Genomic DNA, 15801 nt, shown 5'->3' on the forward strand with positions numbered 1-15801 from the left:
AGATCTACATCTCTGTGGGAATGCTCCTTAAACCTGCTCACTTGGGTAAGGAATAAACGCTTCACATACCACATGTTTAAATGCATATTGGGTTTCCTGTGAGTGCAGTGACTTGATGCTTTTAAAACCTTAACACCTGCATAAAATCATTTTACGTGCACAGACCTGTGGCGTTATTTGGTTTCCACACCACACACCTGAGCTCTCTCCACATTTGTGAAAACACCCAAGCATCTGCTGCATGGTGGATTTGCTTCCCCACTATCACAAAGCTCAATGCCTTCACCTTGTTGGCCCTTGATGCATGCTTCATGACAGGGAAGTGACAATCTCTATAACTGAGATGGCCCAGCCTCATCAGAAAACTTCCATGTTTGACTTCTCAGAAGAGCCTTCAAAGCAAGACCAGTATCTTAAAAATCTCCAGTTCCTAGGATGGAGAAAGGCTGTGCATGTTCCTCAGGGAGGTCTGTTTCACCCAGGGAGCCAGGCTGCCAAGGTGCCAGCCAGCCTTCCCCAGGAGCAGCCACAAAGGACAGATAGATTTGCTTCTCCTCTAAATGTGAGCACCTGAGTCATGGGTCTACAAAAGCCTCTCCAGATATTCCTTTTGCACCTCTCTGTGCACAGATATTTTTATGTCAGAATATCAGTCTAGGCCTTTCAAAGACTTCAATATCACTGTCAAGTGCATTAATATAACTTAGGGGCTTGCATTCATTTATATGTATCACAAAAAGCACACTGGCAGCTCAGATATGCCACTTAGCATGAAGACCCCATGCTAGCCTCTGTGATTTAGCTGCTCACAAATGTGTGTGACCATGACAGGCGACCTCAGAGTCACTTGAGAATTTGTTAGAAATTCAGACTCTCAGGCCCCACCCAGACCTACCAGAGCTCTCATTCTCAAATGCTTCCTGGTGGATTTGAATGCAAGATAGCAGTTTGAAAAGCACTGAAATAGTCTATGCCCATCTCCCAGCAAATACAGCTATGCTGCCAATTAAATTTCAACCTGCATGGGCCTGTTTAACAATTATATTACATTGAACATGACTGTCTTCTGTTCTCTGGTTGCTCTGAGGCCCCTCTGCCCACCCAGACTTGAGAAAAATCACTTGGATGTTTGACAGGGTCTTTTGTGTCTGCTAGCCATCGCCCCTTCCCCATCCTGATCATTCTGCTTAGCACTTGTCAAAAACAATGTTATAACTTGCCTGCGAGCTTGTTTGATCTAACCTCATAATCCTGCTGACCTGCCAAACCCTGTGACTCACCCTCGATACCACTGTTCGTTTTAATGTGAATTATGGGTGGGGAAATTTTATTTGTTTCATAAAGATCTGCCGTTTGGACTTGTTAGATTCTGGGAAGGCAAGACAAACAAGCGATCATTTCCTAAATCATGCTGTATAAGGGGGAAAGTCTAGAAATACACAGTATACCCAAATATCTTTCTAGTTAATATTGATATTATGAAAAGCCTATAGTAATACCTTATAATATTGTTATGCTCGAATTCAGGACCCCCAAAAGACCACCAGAGACCCAAGATTGATGTAAGCAGCAAAGAGGTGTTTATTGTGAGCTAGCTCGGTCCTCCGCGCACACACAGCAACTGGTGACACTGAGAGGCCCCAAGCCCAGGGTTTGCAGCAGTTTTATGCATTCTTTGGGGAAGGCAGGGACTTCACATACATCATAGCATCTCTTAGCAAATCATCACACACCGCAGGAAAATCAAATAACAACTCTAAAACATGATTAGCACATTCACTGGCGGGAACAAGTTGGGTAGGGGTGATTGGTTACTACAAGAGGGGGATTCATTAGAACTGATTGGTTTAAGCCAAGAGGGGTGTTCCTGCTGAACTACATGGTTTCCCAACACCATAAACTACTGGGGGGTCATCTGGCATCCCAGGTATTTCCCTGTCTCATGCTGATTGGTGGCTGCTAGGGGATTGGAATGAGTCCCCACCTAGCCTGACTGAGTCAGGGACACCTGGTGCAGCAGATCTCTCCTGTTATTTGTAGATAAACCACTTAGCAGGGTGGGAATGTGCCTAGGAGTGCTCTGTGGGTCTTTCCAAGGACAAAGGTCATGTCCCTTCCTTGGACAGGCTTTGCTCTGAGGTAGAGGCTGGTTTTTCAATATCATCACCTTAAACATAATATCTGCTGCCTGCCCTATATTTTTTTAGCACACCAATGTCTTACAAAAAAAAAGATTAAAATTGCAATTGTTTTCACATGGGATATGCACATTTAATCATCCAAGAGAATTTTCTTTCCTTTACAAACATTTAGTCATCTGAATAAACATTAAATGGTTATGTACTTCCAGGAGTATTATTATTATTATTTTAATGTTCTTGCAGTTCTAGGGATCAACTGAACTCAGGGTCTCACACATGCCAGGCAAGTACTTTACTGCTGAGCTCCATTCCCACCCCTTTTTATTTTGTCTTGGAAACAGGAGTCACTAAATTGCCTACGGTGGCCTTCAACTAGTCATCCTCCTGCCTCAGCCTCCTGAGTAGCCATGATTATAGGCTGGAGCCACCAGACCTAGCTTAGTGTGTAATTTTTGAATGGTCAAATTACAAGTCTCTTCCAACTATAAAATAAATATGTGTCCAAAGTTTCATTTAACCTGGGTGTGGTGGTGTAAGCCTGTAATCCTGGCTACTCAGGAGGCTGAGGCAGGAGGATCACAAGTTCAAGCTCTACCTGGGCAACTTAGCAAGACCCTACCTCAAAACAAAAAGTAAAAAGTTCTGTGGATGTAGTTCCTGGTGTGTGCAAGGCTCTGGGTTTCACCCCTAATGCTGCAAAAACAAACAAAACCACTTATTTGGCTCATTAATTATTGAAGGTGCCAATGAGATTTAATGAAGGAACAAGTAAATCTTTATAAACAAAATATATATGTATTTTTTAGTAGTGGGGATTGAACCCAGAGATGCTTTACTACTGAGCTACATCCCCAGTCCTTTTTTTTTTTTTTTTTTTTTTTTTTTTTGAGACAGGGTCTTGCTAAGTTGCTGTAGCTGGCCTTGAACTTCTGATCTTCTGGCCTCTGCCTCCAGACACATGTGTGCCAGGGCCTGGCTTGTATGGACACTTTAATAAAGAAATATTACATTAAGATTGCTGGCTTATGTACAAAATGAGCTCTATGCCCAAGGGTTATTATTCTATAGAACAAAAAATGTACTTTGGAAGCATCATTATGACAATGGCAAGTACCGGCCTCTCAATCAGACAAAACCCAACTGGTGAACCTATCACTTCACTAAGTCTGAGAACTTGAAACAATAGTAACAGTGAGTGGAGTCAAGTTCTCTCCCTTCTATAATCCTTAGGTGGCCTTTGCTCCATATGACATTGAAATGACTATTTTCCCTCATGTCCTTGTTTTATATAATTTTTTCTTAACACACTTTTAAAAACCTTTTTTTTTTTTTTTTGTCCAAAATGTCAACATAATTTCTCCTAAAACTTTACATACACTCACTTTCCAGGTGGGCATTTATTCTATAACTGCAGAAAGTAAAAGCTGGCTTACTTTTTATACCTTATATAGTTACTCCAATTTTTAAAAGTGTTTTTTTTTCCAAAGTCTTCTGTCTTATCACCATAAATTTGCATGCCTAGTGATCCTTAGTCTTTTGAGTTTGCAACAACCTTGGGACATCTTAGGTGCCTTTGAGGACAGTCGTGACATTCAAAGGAAGAGCTTCAGTGACAGTGTCCACTCAAAGACCCATTAACATCATCAGAATCTGTTGCTTGCCCTCATACCATGTGTCCTGGACTCGGCTACCTGCTTTTGACTGATTTCTATGGACATCAATGCGCTTCAGTAGGAAATTAATATTTTTGAACTTATGCATTCACTTTTTATTCCCTATACAAATGCTAATTGCATAAATTGTAGGTTTCTCTCTGTAATCATTCATATTCATATTCATGAACAACGTTGTTCCTCGCCTGCTATTTGGCTTCTGTTGAATATCATCAGCACTATTCTCAGAAATCTCATTAATTGTTAGCTAACATAGAAAAGAATAAATATTCTGAGTCTGTTAACTAGGAAACATTGATTGACCTATAACTGAAATGATTTTTTTGAATAACAGCAGGGTTTGGGTTTGGGTTTGCGTTAGCTTGTTTCAATGTCAGCCTGCATTCAAAATGTTCACGGTATCTGCAAAGAAGTGGGTCTTGGCTTTTACTCAGCTCCTGGCTTCAGCTCGCTCTGTGAGCAGCCAAGGGCAGAGAAGGCCCTTCACATTCACAGCAGGGGACCGGGCGGAGGGGAAGATGCCAGAATCATAGAGTTCTCAGCATAAATAGTTCTAAGATCTGAATGCATTCTTTCCTAACAATTGAATGAAAGGGTTTGTTCTGTCCCCTTCTTTCTTTCTCCCCCGCTAACCTTGCCTGTGTTGGCCTGCTCAATAGCATTCTTCAGTGAAGATGTTTGGAGATAGAATGTAAATTGGTCAAAGTAAACTGCATATGGGAATGTGACATTGGATCAGAATTCGTAAATGTGGAGAGTTCTCAGAGCCGGGCCTTCCACTTGAAATTTCTAGAGACATTTACTAAAAGGAGGAATGTTTTATTTGGCTAGGGATAAAAACATTCTATTTGATATGTTTTTATAAGAATTCACTAAGATGTGTTCTGCCACTGGTTTAACTCTCAGCCTTCTCTTCTGAACACTTTAGATTGCCTGTCCCTATTATTGTCATCTATAGTGAAATATGATAAAGCTCAAGTTTTCATCTAAATGCCAAGTTTTATAACTGAAAGTGGGAATAGGTATAACCATCAAATGGATTTAAGTTCGTTCGCATTTTAATTTTGGAAAATGTTGGTTACATGCAATGATTTTTTTTTTTTTTTTTTTGGTCTCAAAGACTTTAATAGTCTGCTTTTAAACTTTGGATGGTAGATTGAATCAGAAGTTGATTGTATTTCAAGCCTCGAGATCTGCCTTTATTTTTAATGTTACTTAGATCAGGAGGGATAGTATGTTGATTTTCATTTAGATTCTTGGACACATTTCTTTTTTGGCATGATGTGAAAGTTGTAAGCATCAGTTAACTATTTCTACTTTAGTCTATTTTGAAATATTCTAATTTCAACATCCTGATTTTTTTCTCCTTGACTGTATTTTTTACTGTAATAAAAATAGCAGGCAATGAGTGTAGGAAATATGAAGAATGTTGCACACAGAGCCTAGAGAAGATGATGGTCACCTGTGACATTCCCATGAAGCAAAAACTATTAACATTTTTGTTCATTTCCTTCTGACATTTTATCTATGCATGCAGGTATTTATTTATATGAATTTGGGATCAGTCTTTGTGTTCTGCTTGATACATCTCACTTAGGGTTACTTTGAAGCCATTAAAAAATGAGATTTCAGAAATATATATTTTCATATGTAAAATGTTCCTGCTACATTATTCAATGGAAAAGCAGTATGCATTTTTATCTTGCTTTTGGTGTAAGCAACATAATGTGTTTGATTTATTTCTTTTCAGATTTGTCTTATTATTATATATTCTCCATTCTTTCCCCCGATTTTGCTTGCTTTGTGTTTTCTAATTTTTCTGTAATGGAGCACGTGTTACTTTTTGGATTTAATTGTCATGAGTTAAAATAATCCAACAAGAATCATCCCTATATATAGAACTTTGTGAGTAGTTTTATTATCTTCTTGAATTATTTTCATAGAATAAATTCCTGGGACTGAAACTGCTGGATCTAATGTTTGAATATTTTGTATACTTTGTAGTTTAATTATCTTCCTCCATGGAAAGGAATTTAAAGGTTTTTTTATTTTTTTTAAGTAAAGAATATTTATTTTGCCTCTCTTACCTGCATGTCTTCTTGTTATCAAGCTTTTTGCACCATTATCTTTTTTTTTCACTTAAATTTTATTTTGTTCTTTTTAGTTCTATATGACAGTAGAGTATATTTTGATGTATCATACACACACGGGGTAAAATGTCCCATTTTTGTGGTTGTACATGACGTGAACTTATGCTGGTTGCACATTCATATGTGAACACAGGAAAGTAACGTCCAATTCATTCTACTGTCTTTCCCATTCTGCCCCATTATCTTTTACCTTTTCGCTTTTTATATTTTCTTCTGGATATTTTATTTCTCCCTCTAAACCATGTGCACTGGCCTTTCTCTTGATCCACCCCTGGATCCACCTGTTGGTACACGCTGGCTGGCTTCCCCCATTTGTCCTTTGTTCTCTGTCCCCTGTCATCTGCCCTCCCGCTTGCCTTTGCTGGTCTTCAGAACTATAAGCTGCTTTTCCCTGTGGCCCCACATACTGTGCCAAATATGGTGCAGTTCCAGAGAAATCACCTCCTGATTTTTGAGTTTGTAAAAATCAAAATAGCAGATCCAATTTAGAGATGGACATCTTGGGAGTTTTTTTAGTTTCTGTGAATTTAGTAAAACAACAATAACAACAACAACAAAAAAACTAATGTGAAAAGTTGTTTTTAATTTTTTGAGCCATTTACAGTCTATATTTAGAAGTGGTTTAGAATAATTTTATTTAAAAAATTTAGAGCCTCCTAGTTAGAAATCTCATTCGTATGGTTCAAGTATTTTCCTTACAAAAATACTTAAATATCTTTATTACAAATCACCTTTTATGGCTGAAAACCTGAGCATATAGTTAGAAGAAAGACTTTAGAAACCTACTCTAGCAGCCCTGTTCACTAAAATTATTTTTGCCTCCAATGCTGGGGCTGTGGACCAAAATAGTCCAGCCTCCTGATGGATTGAAGATGAACAGAATTAGTTCACAAAGAATATTCCAACCAGATGTCAGGGAATTTGGTAACCACAATTACAAAGGCAGACCAAGGAAAGAAGGGCAAAATTATTTTTATATGTTGAAAAAATGGGTACCAAATATCATAGATATTCAGTATAAGAGAAGGGAATTACATTCTCTCAGTCACTACAACCGAATGTCTACTATACATTTGAGGAATGACGTGGAGATGTAAGGGACCCTGGCCTGCATACTGGACTGGATTTATCATCAACCTGGAGGAGAGTGTGGAAACCCGTAACTGCTGCCAGGGGCAAGATGAAGGCACCTTGGCAAGTGATATTAAGCAGGTCTGTCCAGGTGCAGTTCAGGGAAAGGGAGGGAGAGGGGGCATCCCAACAGTGAGGATTCTGAAAATATCTTAGAAAGAACAGCTTTTGAGCTGAGCCTTAGAGGAACCGACAAGGTAGAGACAGAGGAAGAGTGTTATACCCAAAAAGAATGTGAAACTCTGATGGTAACAGTGTACCAGGCACATTCGAGAAAAGCAAGTAGACCTATCTGGGAGGAGCAGAAAGTTGAAATGGAAAATCAATGAGAGAAAATCCCGCGATGACAGGTTAACTAAACCCTTATCCTCAGGATTCTACCAACCTCTGGACTCTAATTTTGTTTTGTTTTTTGGTTTGTTTGTTTTTGTTTGTTTATACTTAGACTCACTGTATCTGAATTACCTTGTACCTTGGAGTGTTAAATCGCAGAGGCTGGGTCAAACATTGGGTCAGAATTGGCATCAGTACACCGACTTCATTTCCGTGATTCAGGACAGCTGAGAACAACGGCTATGGGGACAGGCATGAGGGCTCTGACCTAGGAATTGGCAGACAGAGCAGAGATGAAGGGCCCAGACTCTGGGGAGCAGAAGTGGGCACTCAGGGGTGAGGGCAGATTGGGGGAGCTTCAGCACGAAGGAGGGACCTGTGCAACCCAGTGACCAGTGGTTGAGGGCTAAGAGGCAGGAGTGACCCGATAGCACTCTGAGGTCTGAGCCTCTGCCATCAGTCAGACTGGGGACATCATCGGATGAGGGGGTGGAGCTATGGCTCAGTGGGAGAGAGCTTAGCTAACAGGCCCAAGGCCCCAGGTGCCATCTCTAACTCTCCTACTCCCTCCAAAAAAGGTACAATGAATTCTCTGAGCCACCACAGAATCACCCTGAGCTCTGGAGATCTTCAGAAATTCTACACACAATATTTCTGGAGTTTTCCATGCAAGTCTCGCATGTGTTCATGACTTAGATGGTCCCACCTGCCCTCTGATGTCATGGTGTTGGGGTGGTTTGCTGGATCCCTTGCTCTCTGGTGAGGTTGTGACCTCTAGCACCTTGATGTTGCCCACTGTCTTCTATGTGCCTTTGAAACAACTTGATATGAGCAAGACTGACCCGCCAGAGGCTGTAGGGGATCCTGCCGCTGCTCTGCATCTGGGCCCCTGCCAGGCACCTGAGCCTGAGCCCTTCCCTGCTGGTCCCCATGATACCACCATGGCTTCAGCTGCCCATGACTGACTCAGCTTCCGGGGCATCTCGAGGGATACAGATGTTCTGGCTTTCCACTGCCAGGAGGTTCCACAATGTCTGGGACTGTCACTGTGCACACATGGGGTACGAGGAAGGATGGATTCTTCCATCTGGAGGTCCCTCGACCAGAGGAGTCTCAAAACAACATTCTTCAGTTCTGCATTTTATAGATCAGTCAAAATAACTCTTTCACCGTCTCTGAATTCCTCTGGTCTCAGACCTGAGTTGAGTGCATGGAGACATCTGAGTAGCAGAATTTTCTCTCCCCTGCGGGAGGAGAGAGGCTTGTTTGCCGTGTTGAATTCATTATGGCTGGCTCTGCCTCCTTCGAAATCAGTGTCCCTTCAAACATATGTAAAGCGCTCTCAGTCCCCAGCTGGTGACATTTTATCAGGCCCTGCTATGCAGAGGGTGCACCTAGGCTCCCGAGAGCCCTTCTCCTGCAGGGTTTGAGAGGAGAGTCCTGTTTGGAGAAGGAGAGGTAGAATTTTATTTCACTTATGTTTTATTTTCTTCAGTCTTTTTTGGTACTGGGGATTGAAACCAGGGCTTTTGAAACACATGATATGAGCAAAATTGACCCGCCAGAGGCTGTAGGGGATTGTGCTGCTGCTCAGCATCCGGGCCCCTGGATTTTGACTGATCTATAAAACACAGAACTGAGGGGTACTGAGCTGTACCCATCACCCCTTTTTATTGTGAGACAGGGTCTCAATAAGTTACCAAGATTGGCCTTGAACTTGCAATCCTCCTGCCTTAGCTTCCTGAGAAGCTGGGATTACTGGTGTGTACCACCTCACCCACTGATTTTATTTTTATAAAGTTTATGACTGCTACTTCAGTAGCATTAAAATTCTGTTCTTTAGATTCATTTCACAGGGTGACAAGGCTTTTGTTTTTTAACTTATTACTAATATATCATAACGTTAAAGTGTTTACATAGTTTTTTTTTTTTCCTCTTGGTACTGGGAATTGAACCCAGGGGTGCGCTATCACTGACCTTCATCCCCAGCCTGTTTTTAATTCTTTATTTGGAGACAGCTTATCTTTCCAGGCTGTTCTTGAACTTGCCTCAGCCTCCTGAGTCCCTGGGAGTTCAGATGTGCACCTCTGCACCTGGCTTCACCTATATTTTTAAAGAAGGTAACACAACCACTTGATAAAAAATTCAAAGGTTGGCGGTATCTTGTGAAAAGCCTCCTTCCCAGCCATCCAAGGAAACCTCTTTGTGTATTCAAGTGCAAATGCGTCTATAACTTCCCTCAGCTTTTTTTTCAATGAAAATGATAATGTACTATCCACACTTCCTGCATCTTGCCTTTTAAAAATCATCTGAGTGTCCTTTTTCTTTTTATAGCATAGTATTCCATGCTGTGAATACACTACCATTAAATTTAACCGTCCTTCTATAGATGGAACGTGTTAATACAAACAGTATTGCTATGATACTTGTTATATACAAACAGTGTCTTCTTATTACAAACAGTATTTAGCATTACAACGGATAACTGGAAAATGTCCCATTTCAGCCTTGGGCAGTTGTATCACTAAGATCGAGACCCAGAGTAAGATTGAGGGTCAGAGGATAAACAGATGAGTAATTTTTAAAGCTATCAACAAGTTCATCCTCATAAAGCACGCACCATTTTATAGACAAGTGATTAATGAACATACAGTTTCATTAACAAAATGCTAGCTCCTGGATTCTGTTCAGCAGGGATAGGTGTTCCCAGCATAGTTTGTGTGGAAGAGGGAAATGGTACACGGGCATGCTGGGAGCTCCAGGTGTCCAGAGCTGCTTGACCAAACACAGCAGTGGGGACTCCATTGTGTCATTCAGTGCAACAGAAGAGCCCACCAGCTTTGTAATTTTCATTTATTTGTTTGAAATTGGTTTTTAATTTTAGAATAACATTTTTAACATGTGTATTTTAAAATTGACTTTTGGCATAGAGGTCTATGAATTTTAATACATGTATATTATTGCATCACCACCACAGTACAGAACAGTTGCATCACCCCAAAGCTGCTGCATATCACCCCTTTGAAGCCACATCTAAGAACATCTAGACCCCATGGGCAGCCCCTGATCCATTCTCTATCATTATGGTTTTGTCTTTTAGAGATGATATATAAATAGAACTGCTCAGTATGTGACCCCTGGGTCTTGGCTTTTTCTGCTCAGCATAACTTGCTTGAAGCTTCACCAGAGCTATCGCACACATTAGTAGTTTGATGTTTTGCATTGCTCAGAAGTATTCCACTGTATGCATATACCACAGCTTATCTACCCACTCGCCCACAGAATGGCATGGGTTGTTTCTATTTGGGAGTGATTATTAACAGAACTGCTATAAACATGCATCTACCAACTTTTGTGGGAACATAAACTTTAATTTACCCTCAGTGTAGTTCAATTTTCATGTGTTTTATGAGTAAGTGTAGGGATATTTTTAAATATTTGAGAGACATTTACATTTCCTTTTTCATAAACTGCTCCTTTTTGTCACCATTTTTTGCAGGAAGAGGACTTAGGTGATTTTTATATTCGACAAGTTGGTTTGGGGAGCTGACAGGTCATCCATGCGGACTTATTTAGCATTTAAGTTTAAAATGCAGGGCTAAACTGGGCACTGGAGTGGCCGCCAGTAATCCCAGCAACGAGAGGCTGAGGCAGGAGGATCTCAAATTCAAGCCAGCCTCAGCAATCGAGTGAGGTCCTAAGCAATTTAGTGAGACCCTGTTTCAAAATAAAAAATAAAAAAGAGCTGAGGATGTGGCTTAGTGGGTTCAATCCCTGGTACCAAAAAGAAGAAAAAAAAAAGAAAAAAACAAGGCAGGATTAGAATTAGAGACACCCAAAGGTAGACTTGAGAGTCCCGGTGATAAAGAATGGAGAGGTGAGCGCATGGACCTGCATAAGCTCTTCAAGAGAGAAAACATACGAGGCTTGAAGATAGAATCTGTGGAAATGCTCACATTCAGGATGTGGAAAGAAGAAGAGCTGAAAGAGGAAGCCAATAGTAAGACTTCAGAGGTCCGAGAGAGCCAGGAGAGGCAGAGTGAAATAAATGTCTAAGTCAAGGATCGTAATCCACAGGACACAGTGGTCAGAGGTTGAGAGAACATCGCTGTCCAAGAATCCCAGCTGAAAGCCCCGACGTCACTCTGACTGGACTGGGAGGCCATGTGACCACCTGCCCACTGCTCTGTGATTGGTGGTGTGGAGCACCAGTGGCCTCCCAGGTCACCATGCTCCAATCCCATGGTTTCCCAGAACCTCCTGGATCCCCACAGAGAAATCCAAAGCTGTTGGGAGGAAGACATAGGTGCCCAAGAAACAACCAACAAATACATAGAAGGTGGCCTTTGAGAGGCAGCATCTAGAAGCTTCGACAGCAGCCATGTGCCGTTGGGAAACTGGAGGCACCATGTAGATGGATGGTGCGAGACTCCCCCCACCACCACCCCAGGAGGTGGCCTTCCCATCTGTCCTCCCTGCAGCCAAGACAGTCTTTTGAAAGTGAAAATCTAGTTCTGTTGTCACCCAGCAAGCGCTGCACATGGCTAGCACGGTGTTGTCCTTGTGAAGCGCGTGGGACTGTAGGCTCCTGCCGGTGCTTACTCTCCTGTCCTTCCCCGAGAGACCATCAGGATCCACAGGCTGTCCTGTTGCCCCCCGAGGTAACAGTGACTGGTTGTGCACCAGACTGCAAGCTGCGTGGGTGGGGATTGTATTTACTTAGTTCACTCAGCATTCTCTAGTGTCCTGTCTAGCATACAGTAGGCACTCATATGTGGCTTTGACAGAATGGATGGATGCTCACTAATCTATGAAATGTGCTGCAGTCTCAGTGTTTATTTCTAAGACCCAATTCTCTCCCAGGGTTTACCCACATCAGGTTTTATAGGCAATAAGCAAAAATAAAATAATGTGAGGCTTATTTTTTTGCTCTCCCTTACTTTGATCTTTGAGGACATAGTGTTCACCTTCTTTTCTCTGCCCTCCCATCCACTCTACCTTGTGAGGGCACAGCTGTGAGATCCTCACCAGGCACTAAATGCCAGCACTTTAACTTCAGGCTTCCCAGCCATCAGAAGTGCAAGAAATAAAATGTTAAGCCAGGCAAGATGGTGCCCACCTGTAATCCAACTTGGGAGGCTAAGGCAGGCTGAGGCAAGTTTCAGGTCCACTTGGGCAACCTAGCAAGACCATGTCTCAAATAAAAAATAAAAAAGGATTAGGATGTAACTCAGTGGTAGAGTTATTCCTGGGTTCAATCCCCAATAATACACACACACACACACACACACACACACACACACACAGAATGAAGTTACTAGAAAACAAACGAGCCTGTCGTTTCAAAGCATCTCTGGGCTTACAGAGTAGACAACATGAGCCAAGCTCACCCTCTCAAGCTGAAAGAATTATGGACAAGAAGTTATCACTGAAATTAAGTGGTCGCAGACATGTCCATGGAACATTGCAGGGATTTCACCCCTTTATGAATCTCCTGATAGATGAGCATGTGGAGATGGCAACTCGTGGGCAACAGAACAATACTGGAATGGTGGTCACGTAGGGAAACGGTGTGATCACGTTTGAAGCCTTGGAATGAGTATAAATAATGGTTATCCAGCAGAGAAATCTATGTCCCCTCTCCCGAGGGCCTGTTTAACTATGACGTAAAAATCAGACCATGTACATTTTCATATTAAACTTTTTGTTAAATAAACTTTTTAGTAGTAAAATTAAAAAAGCAATGCTTAGAATTCTAATACTAATATATCTATGTCTATCCATCTAACCCATATCTATGAAAATAAAGTTGGAGGAAATATGCCAAAGCATAGATCGTGCTTAATTTCAGTGGCACAACCACGGATCTATTTTTCTTATGCTTTTCAAAGATTTCCAGATTTTCTACAATGCATGTGTATTGCTTTTTGGTGTTTTCCAGATTTTCCAGTGTGTTAGGAAACATGTTTTAAATGTTTCAGTTGTAAACTTCCAAAATAATCCACATGAAATCTGAGACAAAACCATAGCAAGCTGTCAGTTCTCTGACTTAACTGTGTTGGTCTATTGATTCCATGAAGACTTCATCTTCTAATAAATTTTGCAGTGAGAAAACTAAACGAAGAAGAAAAGGTGTGACATCAAGGAATTCATGATATTTTAAGAGGGGAAGGAAGGGAGGAGGAAAGGAAAGAAAGAAATGCTCTTCAATCTAAAATGTCCTAAAGAATGGGATTAGGGAGAACATGGTACAGCAGCTCAATGAAATTGTATGCATGCTGTTTGAAACTGGGTCTCTGAAGACAGAGCGGTGGTCCAAGTCCAGCAAGGTGAGCTTGGACTCCACCATTTCCAAAGAGTCTTCTCAATCCACCTGCACATATGACATGCCACCCCTGCTGCTTGAAGATGCTATGCTCTGCTTGCTGTCAGTGTGGCTTCCCCAGAAGCTACCTGCCCCCTCCAGCCAGCCTGCAGTCACAACCCTGCCTTCCCCCAAGGATGGCAGCCTCTTGAAGACCATGACAATATTTATGATATAAGTTTTGGAATACTTTTAAGATTCAAGTAACAAGCAAGTCTAAAAGAACCATGAGATTACAGGCATTTATTGAAGATGACAAAATTAGTTCTAAAATGCAGGGGAAAAAAATGGAAGAAAATATGTAACATGAATAACATGGTTATGTGCACTTCTTCCTATTTTTGTTCTTTTGAGCATGTACTGTGAAAGGTAACAGTGCAGAAATTGTATTTTCAATATCAAATCAATCATCTTTGGCTCAAAATTAGAGCTGTACCCAAGGAAGACTCACCGTTGTTCTCTCTCCTCACAGGATGTGCTGGGTGGCGTCCTGATCACCGTGTTCCTCATTGTCCTCACCTACCCTGCCTGGACCCTCATCGACTGCCTGGACTCGGCCAGCCCCCTTTTCCCTGTGTGCGTCCTCGTCGTGCCGTTCTTCTTGTGCTACAATTACCCTGTGTCTGATTACTACAGCCCGACCCGGGCGGACACCACCACCATTCTGGCTGCAGGGGCCGGAGTGGCCATAGGGTTCTGGATCAATCATTTCTTCCAGCTAGTGTCCCAGCCCGCGGATTCGCTCCCTGTCATTCAGAACATTCCACCGCTCACCACTGACATGTTAGTTTTGGGTCTGACCAAATTTATTGTGGGAATCGTGTTGATCCTCTTGGTGCGTCAACTTGTACAAAATCTCTCCCTGCAAGTATTGTACTCGTGGTTCAAGGTGGTCACCAGGAACAAGGAGGCCAGGCGGAGACTGGAGATTGAAGTGCCTTACAAGTTTGTCACCTACACGTCGGTTGGCATCTGTGCTACCACCTTTGTGCCAATGCTGCACAGGTTTTTGGGATTGCTCTGAGCCTCAAACAGTTGAAAACTAGCCCACTGGACATGAGAGCCAAGACTCAGGAAAGTTGTGGGGTGGGCAATCTTGACCACTTGTTTTTCTCTGATACAGCTTAAGTCACACGTCTGTGCTGCTGATACCAGATAAATGCTGCTGCCGTGGAACTGATGCTCCCATTAGTCTGTAAGGATTGTGCTACAGCCAACCCAAGCGGAAAACCATAACTGAATTCTTCAAGAACATCCCTCCCCTTTCTGTTACATGGACTTTGGACCTGGTCCTGGGCGGGCAGGAATTGTGGCCTTGCTGAGGAATGTGTACAAATCTCAGTGGGCTCTGGAGAGCCAACAGAGTTGGAGGATGTGGAGGTAGAACATGTCTTTTTAGCTATGACCTTGCCCAGCACTGAATCTCATTTCCAAATTTGGAGCTTTGGTCTTGGAGAAAGGATGGCGCCATGCACAACCACATTCCTCGGAGAAGACAACTTCCTTGTGTGATGGTCAAGTTAGATTACGACCATGGGAATAAAGCTTCCTGGGAGGAGATGAAGGGTGCCTGCAGAGCTATGAGGCCATGGGAAGAGCCTGCTTTCCTCATGAGGCCTAGTCTCCTCCAGGTTCATGTGGAAATGAGGATCTGCTCTTCCTTGACCATACAATTTGCAGGGTCCCAGCTTCCAGTACTATACTCTTGTGACCCACAGAATGACTGGCTGCTGCCATCTCATCACATGTTGACATGACTGGGACATGCTGAGGTTCCTGCTCTCTCCTGCCTCAGTCTTTGATGTCGTCAGCAGTGCGGGCTTTCATGTAAACTTGGAAGTTACTGGCATCTGCCTATGAAAGTGGATCAACAGAAGAATGGATGAACCTTAATCCTTTGACTCCAAGGGGATAGGCTTCTGTGATATTGCCTGATGGTGACAGGGCTTCCTGACATTTCTCCTCCATTTCACACTTACTTTCTGTAATTCTGCTTTCTCATCCACTAG

At 42.2% G+C, this 15801-nt stretch overlaps 1 protein-coding gene across 2 annotated transcripts in view; it reads left to right on the plus strand.

Moving 5' to 3' along the window:
* SGPP2 (sphingosine-1-phosphate phosphatase 2) overlaps positions 1 to 14928 on the plus strand; it is a gene marked incomplete at its 5' end in the record, with an annotated part of 110025 nt that extends 95097 nt beyond the window's left edge. For both annotated transcript variants that reach the window (XM_081262181.1, XM_081262182.1), the window contains one exon: positions 14265 to 14928. In XM_081262181.1, coding sequence (XP_081118307.1) covers positions 14265 to 14816 — 552 coding nt within the window. In that variant the 3' untranslated portion in view covers positions 14817 to 14928. The remainder of the gene's footprint in view (positions 1 to 14264) is intronic.
* Between the last annotated feature and the right edge of the window lie 873 nt (positions 14929 to 15801).

The sequence above is a fragment of the Spermophilus citellus genome (genome assembly GCF_964194105.1).
Source record: "Spermophilus citellus genome assembly, chromosome: 11".
Taxonomy (NCBI): domain Eukaryota; kingdom Metazoa; phylum Chordata; class Mammalia; order Rodentia; family Sciuridae; genus Spermophilus; species Spermophilus citellus.